The 13763-nt window shown below is 41.1% G+C and overlaps 1 protein-coding gene across 1 annotated transcript in view; it reads left to right on the top strand.

Annotated features, from left to right (window-relative positions):
* The window catches only part of CNIH3 (cornichon family AMPA receptor auxiliary protein 3), a 28872-nt gene extending 19411 nt beyond the window's left edge, over nucleotides 1-9461 (top strand). Inside the window, exons 6-8 of the mRNA XM_053459141.1 lie at nucleotides 5943-6055; nucleotides 7674-7817; nucleotides 8687-9461. Coding sequence (XP_053315116.1) covers nucleotides 5943-6055; nucleotides 7674-7817; nucleotides 8687-8714 — 285 coding nt within the window. The 3' untranslated portion in view covers nucleotides 8715-9461. The remainder of the gene's footprint in view (nucleotides 1-5942; nucleotides 6056-7673; nucleotides 7818-8686) is intronic.
* The last annotated feature ends 4302 nt before the right edge of the window (nucleotides 9462-13763 follow it).

Below are 13763 nucleotides of genomic sequence, written 5' to 3'. Positions count from 1 at the left end.
CCTTTCAAAGCCACTGATGAAATGACAAACATAAAATCCTACATACAGGTCCGTATGTATCTATATATATGCCGTACGTACATATTTATATACGATGTGCGTACATCGGGTAATTTGCTCTTTTGTTTTTTTGTAAAATAAAAAATGTTAAGAAAAAGCCTAATGTGTTTAAATGTTGTTTTAACAGGAGCTGGCGGCTTATTATAAACGTGTTAATTATTCTGTAATGCTTTAATTGTGGCAGTCATTATCCTCACCTCTCTTTAGAACAGATGCATGCCTGACATTTACAGTTATAGCAGTAATAGCCCCGAAGAAAAGAGAAAGATCCCTGATTCCCCGTGCGTTCGGCACGGTTTGTTTTTGTTCCAAAATATATCACACATTTATTATTTATTCATTTGTACAGCGCCATCATATTCCGTAGCGCTGTACAATTATTATTTCAATAATATTCCTATGTAGAAACCCTACCTGGGCTGAATGGGGCTGATTTGCCATCAGATTTGATGTTTCTATGTTACATGGTACAGCACATGCAAAATTTTGCTTCATTCATATTCATATTTTCAGGGAAAACTTTGTCATGTGATGGAAAAGCAAGTGCAGATATAAAAAAAATTACAAATCACTAAACATTAAAATGAAATAATAAAATGAGTTTGGGTTTTTGTTTAACATGCTAGTGGAACAGCACCTTTAAAATGTACCCAGTGATAATGGAATGTGAATATACTACGTGAACATAGCGATATAACAATACCAAACTACCACCAAGGGGTTAATTGTGATATCCACTCATTGCATAGAATGGGATAGCTAGAAGTCTGTAATATACCAGGGCTATATCCCGCTATAATTCAGCGCTCCGTAAATACTCACAGGTTAATTTGGCCCTGCAGGGAAAATATGTAGCGGGTTTCACAAAGTCTGGTCCATGCGCAAAGACATATCCAGCTAATGATCACGGGTATGGAGAGACCTCTGAGCCCTCTGTTAAAAAAAGCCCTGCTTTCCGCTAATTACACTGAAAAGTAAACTGTTATGCAGCTGCATTTGGGAAATATTTAGATTTTCGTTCGGATTATATTAGAAGTAGGATTTTTTTAATGAATGCAGCTCGAAATCCAGAAGTAAGGTGGAGGTGAGAATAATTCATGGTTTATTCATGACTATATATTATTAGAATGTGGAGCATCTTACATAAACCATGCTTAGAATGTATCACGGCTCTGACAGGTCATCAATATTTAATACATGATGTGCTAGGGGTAGGTATGGCCCCAGCAGATAAGAAGCCACCGTCACCGAGTGCACGATGGATGAGTGTGCGTGGGTATGATATGGGAAACAGCTATGTCTCACGGCCATGATTACCAGGTTTATATATACAGTGGCTAGAAAAAAGTATTTACCACCTTTGGAATTACCAGCATTAATGGATACATTTGTTACAATAATGAACAAACACAATCTGTTTTAATTTATAACACAAATTATTGTAGTGTTCTTGTCCCTATTGAGTACATCATCCAAACATTCACAGCGTGGGTTGGAAAAAGTATGTGAATCGCAGGCTAATCACTTCAACAAAAGCTAATTGGAGTCAGGAGTTAGCGAACCTGGAGTCTGATGAATGAAAGAGGACAGGAGGTATGTTTCAGAGCTTAGAGTTTGCTATTCACAAGAAGCATCTGCTGATGTAATCCATTCTTCATAAAAAAGAAATCTCAGAAGACTTACAATCAAGAATTGATTTGTGGATTGATGAAACTAAGGTTAAATTGTTCTCGACATGGAAGCATCATCCCAAAAGATTTAAAGGGTTTCACTAAGACTCGTTCTGTGACTTTGTGAACTATTGATATCTCTCTACAGGCCCAGAGTCGGCCATCTGGCACACGGGGCAAATACCGGCAGGCTGGTGGTCGATGGGGCATTTTAATAAATGGTTTTGAGTGTGTGACGATAGTATGAATTAAGGGTATTTGTTAAAACGGCGGAAAGTTCTGTTAGTGTAAATTTGTGACAATCTATGATGATAAAAGGAACATTTTCCCATATTGCTAAAAATAGTATTTCTTTCTAGTGACCAACAAAGAGCTGATACCATGTCGGATTAGAACTTCAAAGCACCTTCTTCAATTTACTGGAATTATGATCAAAGCAATATGTGGCTCCAGAATGCACGGCTCGCTGATAAATTTAATACTGGAAATTACTTAATGAGGAATTAGAGCTCATAGGAAATTCTAATCACAGAGTGAAGTATATATATATAAATGTAAATGTTTCAGAAAGAAGGGACAGCTATCATTCTGGTGCGGCGGTGTGGGTGGAAATCAGGGTATTACATTGAATTAAGGACCAGTATTAGGGGTACTTTCATGTAGGATTAACCCATTGTGTATAGCATTAATGTATCAGCCCTCTGTGACACTCAAAAGGTTAAAAAGCCAACATGAAAACAAATGCATGAACTTTTTTAGAGTTCTGTAAATGTCTATATAAAATCTATAATCCTTAGCCGCAGAGTTTAGTTGCAAACTATTTTATTTCCCACCACCATTAACGCCACTGAATGGGAAAGGCGATTTCTTATGTGTGCGGAGGTCTCATTTGACCCCCTAGAAACCTTGCGCAAGTGCTTATGGAGCTGGATAGAGGTGAGTACCGAATTATGGCAAATATATACAGGACAGAGAATCATGCCCAGGGGAGGGCTGGCACACTGGTAAATATGTTAACACACACTCCCACACTTACACTTAAACACACACACACATACTAATGCTACATCCACACTTCATGCTAACATACATATACACATACACACTCATACTAACACACACATTCATTCTAACATACATACATACCCCCCACCTCTTTACCTTTCCAGAGACTTCTTTTTAGCTGCTTGCACATTGTGTACAACCAGCCGCATCTTCACTGTGGGGTCCCGTAACATCATGTTATGAGACCCCGCCGCATTCCGGTATTGAAGTAGATATGATCTCATTAAAACTGCCATACCACCCTTCAATAAAGATCCACGGCCAGATTAGGACCCTCTAGGGTCTATAGGTTTGGGCCGCACACTAATACACACAAAACAATTATCTGTACCTCTCGAGTGTGTGGCTCATCTCCTGCTTCTATAAGGTGGAGCTGCTGTGCTTGAACTGGGGGTCATGTTACTCCTTCCTCCTGACTAATGTCTGGATAGCCAGTAGGGTTGCCCCTCTTGCCCCATTGAAGTTATGGCCCTGAGGGCCAGATTACCCACTAAAGAAGTGGTGGCCCTGCAGAGCTCAGGGGCCCATAGGCATGTACCTGTTGTGCCTTACAGATAATCTGGCACTGTTTAGATCAGTTGATCATTTTTAAATCCCCCAAACCCTGCTGTTCGCTATAAAAACTCCAGCTGAAGGGGCTACTACGTAACCGTATTTACATTCATTCGCGGCAGCCCAACAGCGGGGTTTTTCACACTGCCGGCTTTTAAAGGTCAGATTTTACTCAGCTAATTACTTAAGCATCTAGAAAATCGAGGGGGTAGTCATAAAGAAAGGTCACAGACGAATGGAGTCTTTATCCCGCGTTTATTTGTATCTTATCATGAAAGCAAATTTTGAATGCACAGGGAGTTACTAAATATTTCATAAATTATGATTCATATGGGGGTTCGGTAAAGACTCTTTGGCTTGAGTAACGAAGGGGATATTTTTAAAGCGATACTTAATTGGTATTAAACGGTAAAGATGAAAGTTTTAAATGCACAATTCGAGACAAGGTTTTGAAAGAGGGAATATATTAAATCTACGTACATTTTCTTACATAAAGGGAAGTTGTCACATTTCAGTAAACCTTTGATTTTCATTCTTACACCCATGCCTGTGAACTGGGAGAAGCGCTGCTTCTCCGTGTTGCCACTGGAAAACATCGGGTCGCGGCAGGGGCGCCCCACTTCCCGCCTATTTGTCCCGACATGAGCGGGACCACCCACCGACGTGTCAGGGGACCCCCCGTGACCTGGAGAACTGGCGCTTCTCCTGGAGTCTCCGGGCAAAACATGGAGGGTTCCCAGGTATGATCATAGGGATACAACCAGTATGGGGCTCGGGCAAGCAGAAGGCCCCTGATCTGCCACAGGTCCCCTCATTGGCCACCTCAGCCTGTTCAGCACGGGCCCCCCGTGGCTCAAATTGCTGCTTTTGCCCTAAAATATGTGATAATAATTTTACAGAGGACCTGCGCAGCCGTAAACAATCTTAAGCACTGGAAGCCCATGCGCGGTCTGCTAACATAACGCAAGGAGCGTCTAGGAAGCAGGACTGACGGTAGGATTCCAACGCAGCTGGAAACCATAATCCCAGATAACTTCACGACAGAACATTAAATAATAGATAATGCGGAGAGATGGCTGTTAGCTCTGAAATCAATTATAATTGTATCTCCTCCGTGACGTTTCCCCTTTAATTAAACGCTTTTGCTCTATGTAGCTAATTAAATATTTTGAACGTTTTTTCACACCAGCCACCAAGCCGTAAAAGAAGTGAAACTGCCCTTTCTGAAGGTTTGAAGTGTTGTCAGAGACGATTACAGGGAAGCCACAAACAGCGTGTGATTGTAATTAGCTTATTTAAGACTTAATGAACCTTCGCATTACTCTGTTATCTGATCGGATCCTGTAATACTGAAGCGTTTCCACTTCCCTTCCTATCTTAGTTACTTCTGTCATTTTTTTCACTGATAATGTAATCAGAGCCAGATAACCACCTGGGCAGGATACAGAATTTGCCCTATTTAGAAATAATTCCCAATACGGGGGCCACGGTATGCCAGAATATGTAAGATTTTATGGACCCCTGGTTAAAACGAAATACTTTAGTTTGCTTGCCATAGGATTTCATATTTACCAAAAGTTACCTAATCTTCAAAAAACTATTTGAGTCTTTAGTGGAAGGTGATGCATTTTATTGCGCAAACATAAAAAGACCATAAAAACACCGTGCATAATACTAACAAACACATATATTCTGACATCATACACTAACATAGCGCACACACTCTAAAACCACTTGCTGACACGCACACTCATGCTAACATCATACACTAACATACACAGCTCTAACACCATACAGTAACACGTAAACACGCATTCTAACACCATACTCTAACATACACAGCTCTAACACCATACAGTAACACGTAAACACGCATTCTAACACCATACACTAACATACACAGCTCTAACACATACAATAACACGTAAACACGCATTCTAACACCATACTCTAACATACACACAAACACTCTAAAACCACTTGCTGACACACACTCGTGCCAACACTATAACACGTAAACATGCATGCTAACATCATACACTACACATGCACAAACACTCTAAAATCACTTGCTGACACACACAATCATGCTTACACCATACACTAACATACACATACACATGCTAACACCGCACCACACAGGGGGAAAAGCTGCTGCTGCCCTACTACCACTGTGTAACGTAACATATGTTACATGACCCTGCTAGGCACCTTGATTTTCGGGCACCTGGGCGCCATGCACCCACCTTAGCGTGCCCCTTTTTGTATATTAGGCAGCAAAAAGTTTATTTCTGAAGATATTTTGTTTTGTGGATTCATTTTTTTACCATATAGTGTATTATTTTTATGTAACTATATAACTTGCTGAACTCATAAATAAAGCATTAGAAATATCTCAGATTTCACTTAAAAAAGTTTGGTTAGCCTAAAGACGATACCTCCCGTGGACAACACAAGAAATATTCCTCAAACAAGAATCCTCAAACAATCCTTTAGATCGTTACGTTTCCCTCTGCATGGCTTCTGTTCTTCTTTACTTCTGTATTCCACCTTGACCTGCGTGTTATTCAGGCTCATTTCTTTTCTTCTTTGTAGCTGGTGCTCCCAGAATACTCCATCCACAGCCTGTTCTGTATTATGTTCCTCTGTGCGGAGGAATGGCTGACACTTGGGTTGAACGCGCCTCTGCTTTTCTATCACATATGGAGGTAAGCGGCGTTAAACGCCGGCTCCTTGCCGTAGAAGTCTTTGGGAGTCACTTTGAATTATATAACCTCAGAGGTTAGAATTGTAAGGAAACAAACACGCGGATTCTACTGACGAGGATCTTGGGTCTATCTTAGGACACATCTACTGAACACGGCAGGATCCCTCAGCATCTAGGCCCTTTCTGAGGTCACAGGCGTTTATATGACTGTAGACCAACGTTCTTAAAATACAGGCTAAAGGTCGGGATTTCCAATATGGTTGACCAAGCACTTGGCTGCACTTCTTCCTATTGAGGGCCACCCTCGATGGATAGGTCGGCACACAAGCACTCGAAAACCACTTGCTGACACGCACACTCATGCTAACACCATACACTAACACACACAGCTCTAACACCATACACTGACATACACAGCTCTAACACCATACAGTAACACGCAAACACACATTCTAACACCATACACTAACACACACACAAACACTCTAAAACCACTTGCTGACACACACACTCATGCTAACACCACACACTAACACACACAGCTCCAACACCATACACTGACATACACAGCTCTAACACCATACAGTAACACATAAACACGCATTCTAATACCATACACTAACACACACAGCTCCAACACCATACACTAACATACACACAAGCACTCTAAAACCACTTGCTGACACACACACTCATGTTAACACCACACACTAACACACACAGCTCCAACACCATACACTAACATACACACAAGCACTCTAAAACCACTTGCTGACACACACAATCATGCTAACACCATACAATAGCATACACAGCTCTAACACCATACAGCAACACGTAAACACACATTCTAACACCATACACTAACATACACACAAGCACTCTAAAACTACAGGTCAGGATTTCCAATATGGTTGACCAAGCACTTGGCGGCACTTCTTCCTATTGAGGGCCACCCTCGATGGATAGGTCTGCACGGACGCCATACTTTGCCCATTGTCTGGATATTACCACTCATCAAGGCGGCTCCTGTGTTAGGGGCTCTGTCTTCGGGGCTAGAGGTGCCGGGTATGTAAAATTAGCATTTTAGGAAGCTTATGGGTTAAACTATGGGTATTGAACCTAAATCTCCAATGCAGTTACAGTGGGTTAAAGAAATCGGAGTCAGCAGATCTATCATTTTATGTTTTTATTCTCGTCGCCAAACATTACAGAAACGTTTCGGATTTTTTTTGTCAGTTTTATGGTAGCAGCCTATCAGTGAATGCCTTTGTGTCACATGACAATTACCGTAAGTGCTCCCGACAAATAATACAAATGAGGCAAACATGTGCATGATTCAATCATTTCTGGGAAATGTTTGGCTATTCCACAATACCACGAATGATGTTTCTAAGGCTGCATTCAGTTGCAAAAGTATTAAATTCAGCAGAGAAGGTGGAACGGCATCTTTAATGGATTTAAGAATTCTAAACACTGGGGAAATAAAAACTTCCTTTTAATGACTTAAAAAACATGTGTTGTGTGACAATTACACCTATATATTTCTTGCCACGCAGAACACAATAATTGTCTTACAATCTGTGACAGTATCACTTATTTTGTGGGTTTTTTTGCAGGTATTTCCACTGCCCGGCAGACAGCTCCGAGCTGGCGTACGACCCGCCAGTAGTGATGAACGCCAGCACGCTAAGCTACTGCCAGAAAGAAGCCTGGTGCAAACTGGCCTTTTATCTGCTCTCTTTTTTCTATTATCTTTACTGGTAAGGCTTCTAATTTCTACATTGTACCGTTTTATAAGCACATTAAAGCTATTTTCTAGGTTAATATAAGCAATATATATAAATAAATATATATATACAAATATATAAATATATACAAATATATATATATATAAATATACATACAGTATATATATATATATATATATATATACAGACATATATATATATATATTTATATATATATATATATACAGACATATATATACAGACATATATATATATATATATATGTATATATATATATATATGTATATATATATATATATATATATATATATATATATATATATGTATAAATAATCCACTTAGACCAGGCACCCTGGTGTTATGAAAATGAACCTTTGCAGATCTGTAATTTTATTATTTTAAGCCTTTATTCTTTTTAAGCAACCTATTGCTTTTCTGTGCCTGCAAATCTGTGCCCGAATCACTCAAAATGTTACATAAATAACAATTTTACATAACAATAATGATCCTTAATAATAATACGGATTTATTTCTGGGGTGAGTTTTTTGCATTTGCACAGTAATGTAATGCTATATTTTGTTATCAACAGTGTGGGTGGAACAGCACCTTTAAAATAGCATGATTATAAACATATTACCCAGCACATTTCACATCTTTCCAGACAGAGAGACGCATCTGTCAATCAAATCTTGGTTCTGTAGCCATGTGTTGCCCAACTGTCTGAGATTATTTTTTAGCTTCCCGATTTAAATCAGCTCTTTTTTTAAGTAAACATTTTATGACGTGATTGATGCCATATATTAAATTAAACCACGAGCTTTGCTATCCCAACATTTCAAACTTACAGTCTAACCGTATCTTGTTTCTGTCACTCGCCCAGCATGATTTATACCCTAATGAGCTCCTAAGGAGCTGGAACCAAAAGACGAAACGTGATCATGGATATGGCTGGATCCACAAGGAGACAGAAAGTTCCATGGAACCTCCGGTCAGCAGACTATTATCGTATGGTGGAAATAAAGGAATCCAAGATGGACTAACACGGGTATTATGAAAAAGACAATGAGCGGCACGCGTGACAGAGAATATCAGCGCACCGGCGACGTCCGCTCGCTTCCTTCTATATGAACAGCATATTCTATTATCTCGCAGATAAGGGGAGCGCGGAGATTTAATAACGAATCAGCCAACATGCAGTTGGAATCAAGCAGCCATCATTACTATAGGCCTTTTATAATTCCAGAGGCTGGCTGAGAGTTATCAGAGTCATTTTCCACAACAGCTGCTGTGTAGGTTTCTTTTTCTTTTTACTAATCCAAGAACACAAGCAATAGTCATGATTGGACCAAAAGTAACTCGTTATCAGACGTTAATTGCGAACAAATTGGGCATCAAAACGGACCGAGAGACTGTATTATTTTTTACGTTGGTTTGTTTGCTTGTTTCTCCAAGGTCTACATTTCAGTGCTTGCTTATCGGCCTTGCAGCGAAGGGGAACAGTAAATGAAAGGGTTAAAGATACTGTATCATCCAACGCACTTGTTTCGTCATCTGTAGAAATGAGTGTGGAGATTAATCATAGGCTGCAGGCGATGTAGTTACGCTGTTTGTTATGGATCAGCAAATATAGCTGCATTAAATCTTCGCAGACTCCAGATCTTTTTTTTTTTATGCAAAGTTAACATTTTGTTAGAGGGCAAAAACTTCTCCCTACTTTGATTGGAACATTTAAAGGTATTTATCAAAGAGCCATTCATATTACCTAAAGCGTGAAATAACTGTTCTGAGGGTCCAGGGGCAGACTCCAGGGTGGCAAGATAACCCCCACTAGCAACGCTGCTTTGCTATTTATATACTACCATTCAAAGGTTTTGTCCATTAAAATAACATGAAATGGATCAGAAATCCAGCGCAGACGGAGTTAATGTTGTAAATGACTATTGTAGCTGGAAATGGCTGATTTTTAATCATAGGAGTACAGAGGCCCTTTATCACTCCCATCACTCCTGTGTTTCAATGGCTCTTTATCACTCCCATCACTCCTGTGTTCCAATGGCCCTTTATCACTCCCATCACTCCTGTGTTCCAATGGCCCTTTATCACTCCCATCACTCCTGTGTTCCAATGGCCCTTTATCACTCCCATCACTCCTGTGTTCCAATGGCCCTTTATCACTCCCATCACTCCTGTGTTCCAATGGCCCTTTATCACTCCCATCACTCCCATCACTCCTGTGTTCCAACGGCTCTTTATCACTCCCATCACTCCCGTGTTTCAATGGCACGTTGTGTTCGCTGATCCGAGTTTAAGTTTAAAATGATAATTGATGGTTAGAAACCCTTTTGTAATTATGTTACAGCCAGAAATGTCCTTGTTTTCCATGAAAACAGCTGAGTGACCCCAAACTTTTGAACAGTACTTTGTATGTTTAGCTGCACTTAACACCAGGAAGACAGCGATCGTTCTGGGTGATATGGAGGCCCAGATGGGGTCCCTCTCCCGCAGGGGGGACATATATACAGACGGACTCCGTTTCTGCGGTATGATCAGGGGCAGAGTTAGCTTCCTACCTCCAGCCATGTGACACGATCAGCTGATATGAAGCTTCTTTTGGAACAGTTTTGTGGCCTGACCACCTCCAACCTGCAGCCTACAGTCACAGGAACAGAGATACTCCTGTGCAGACGTGTGCGTTTGTGTTTCAGTGTCTCTGTGTATGAACGCTTGTGGTTGGGCCTCTTAAGTGGCTGTGTATCTATGTGCGAATGCATGTTTATAATACCTGCCTGGCGTGCCTGGGTACTGCATATCAGTATATCGCAAAGTATCTCTGCTCCATGACTATAAAAAGAGTATTTTGGGGAGTCCCCCCTCCAAAGGGACCACATGTCCGGGGAAAGTCCCAGAATCTATGGCGCTGTCTTGGGTTCTGGAAGCAAGTCTCCCAGGACGTTCATATGGAAGCCACCTGACACTGATGGTGTTACACAGGGAGCTTGATGCCCCTGGTTTACACAATGAAGTGTAATGCGTGACGTATACTAACATACAATGTGTGCGTTAAGTACAAATTTCTGCTCAACACTGATGATGTCGAGGTCATTACATTTAGAACATTAATATAATAATCTAATACAATCGGCATAATTGGGAATTCTCTGGGGTTGACCTGGAGTCTCTGAGTGAAGAGCTGCTTCCCCGGATCTCCGGGTCACTTTCTTCTCTCTCCAATGCACACGCCCTATCCGGCCCCATTCCCTCCCACTACCAACCCATTTAATGCCATCTGGTGCGAGCCCTGCCTCTGCCTGTGGCTAAACCAGCCCCTCATAGGGCTAACCACACCCCTCATTTGTGGTTAGCCCTGCCTTTAATGAAACAATGTAACAAAGTGCTGGCACTGCTTCAATGAAGAGAAGAACAAGCGATATATATTGGTAAAAATTGTAATAAATCATTTTTTTGGTCCGTTGTACCGGTTAAAACAGCTGAATTAACCAAAATCAGATATTTTAGCGGCCTGTTCAGAGCTCAAAGCGTTACACGGATGCATTGTAAATGGCAGGTAATTTTTTCGGAATATCGCTCTTCTCCATACCCGTCAAAAGTGATTACAGCGCATTTTTAATTCAACAGCTCCCGTCACAACCTGCATGTTCTAATTAACTCATCATACGGCTTCATTTTAATCGAATTATAATTTATTTTGGGCAGCGCAGGTGGAATGCCAACAGGTTAAAAGTAGTATTAACGCGGGTGACAGCCGGGGAGGAGCGGGATCTGCAAGCTGGCCGGCTACCAAAGCCACGATTATTTTGTATTTTGCTCAAATAACCACCAGGAATGTAGAATAAGAATGTAGAATAATAATGGTTATTACAATGGCCACCTGGCCAGGTGCACCGGGTGGTCAGTCCGGTCCTAGTTTTATGCCATATTTACACACAGACTGGATCTTTTTTGTGTTTCTTCTGTTTCGCATTCAGCACCTTTTTGTTAGACAGCGCGGAGCATAAAAGTAATCTTATCACCCAGGCAACTGAATAGAACGGTCCAGTCTGCAGGAACACTCTAATGGTTGCTATGGCAACAAGAGCCCCTTTCACACTTTCAGGCAGCCTGAGGAAAGATGGTGAGAAGGGACTGGAAATCGATCGCCCAATGCTGGCTGTCCCACTCCCACAAATCTCATCTTCCATGAGTTTTACGTCTAACTTAAATATTTTCAGATCAATTACACTGTTTTCCTATCAAAAAGTGCAAACTATGGGCAGGTTTAATTAAATTATCTTGGCCCCATTCCCCCTTTAAACCAATCCCAAAGTAACCTGTAAAAGTCAATTCTAGAATTCTAGATGAATTCTGGAATCCCGAAACTTCAAGCAGGTTGGCCTCGGATCACCGCGCTGTAGCGTGTAGCGTGTAACGTGTCGTGTCCCTCAGCTGTCAGGTTACATTGTATCACGCGGCTTTACTTGTGCTCAGAAGTCATATGTCCACCTTGTCACATTCGATCAGATGTCGGTGGCTTCCAACGTATGCTGACTTGAGCACAGACATGATTCTAAACTGTCCTTGCAGATACTAGCCGTGACCTTAGAAAGTCTTCCCCTCCCCCCATGCTTTGTTCTCCCACCTATCTAGTCTTGAAATTACATTTTTCCGGGTTATCATCACCTTCGCTATGTGGTTGTAGATGACAAATCTATTATTGACCTTGTGTTGGAAAGTAGCTCTTCGTCCTTTTAAACCTCAAAAGGTAAGATAATAGATTATTTGCCGCTGGTTAAGAGTGGGTGAAGACTTCCAAGTGTAATTATAACTAGGATGGGGCAGGATGTTCGTAGGGGTTCCAGCTGCCGCCGACAAACACAAAAGAACAGGCGGCCAAAAACAAACGACAATGGCTATTGTATGGGAGCAGCAAGTTAAACCGGCCAACTAGGGCTTGGGAGACAGGTGAAGGGGCAGAGGAAGATCACCCCAAAGTACACTGCGGCTCAATGGACCCCCAATCCCCCCATCTGGCCCATTTACATATAGAGTAGTAAGCGGTACATGGCATCCTTCTAAGGTGACCTCCTGTATTGGCTCTCGGTAGAGAACATGGTGGCCACCTCTGCCTTAAAATCTTAACCCTTTCATAGCCCATCCTGACGATTCGATGTAGTGGCTCACCAAAAATGGCAGACTAGATGGGACAAGGAGTTTTTGCATGGGGGCAAATGCATGGGGGTGATTCTGCACAAACACTACTGCCCCTTTAATTGATTTAAGGTATGCGGGTCCGCATCATTTCAAATGTATATAACCTGCAAAAAATAACCTTTACTTTATGCCTCGTAATCGTTTATAATGCTTTTCAAAAATGATTCTGCATTTTTTGGTAGGAATAGGTTTTGCTGAACAATTCTGCTATTTATCTTATATCTGGGTATATTTATCAACGCATTCAATTCCTGCTAAAAAAGCAAACAGAGAAACTTGCTGTAGTAAGCATTACTGACAACCGAGAGACAGGCAATTAATCATAAACTTTTACCAATGCTTCTTTGCTAAACTAATTAGAATATTTAAGTCGTATAATAAACAAATTTGTAGCTCCCTTTTATTACTATCTGCTGGTGGACCTTAAGACTTAACTTTTATTTCTTCCAGTAAAATCACAGAAGATCAGATCTCCAAGGCACATAAACCATTCATTGAAGACGCTGCTGTGTCTCTGCCCAACGCGTTTCACCGGTGCTATACAGGCTGAATCATAGCGATAAACTTCTGCCAAACAGGGCGCTTAGGTCATAAACTCTGGGCAAACGGGTGCTTCATTTTTGCAATTCTGTGTCTGGCCACTGGGGGCACTATGCTGCCAGTATTTCCTGCTACCTTTAAAGAGATATTAAACATTTAGGGAAAACTTTTATTAAAAGAATTGTTTCCTTAAAGGACATAGAACCTGC

This window comes from Spea bombifrons, chromosome 3 (genome assembly GCF_027358695.1).
Source record: "Spea bombifrons isolate aSpeBom1 chromosome 3, aSpeBom1.2.pri, whole genome shotgun sequence".
Classification (NCBI taxonomy): domain Eukaryota; kingdom Metazoa; phylum Chordata; class Amphibia; order Anura; family Pelobatidae; genus Spea; species Spea bombifrons.
Note: the sequence above shows the minus strand (reverse complement) of the source record. Positions and strands in the feature narration are given on the sequence as shown.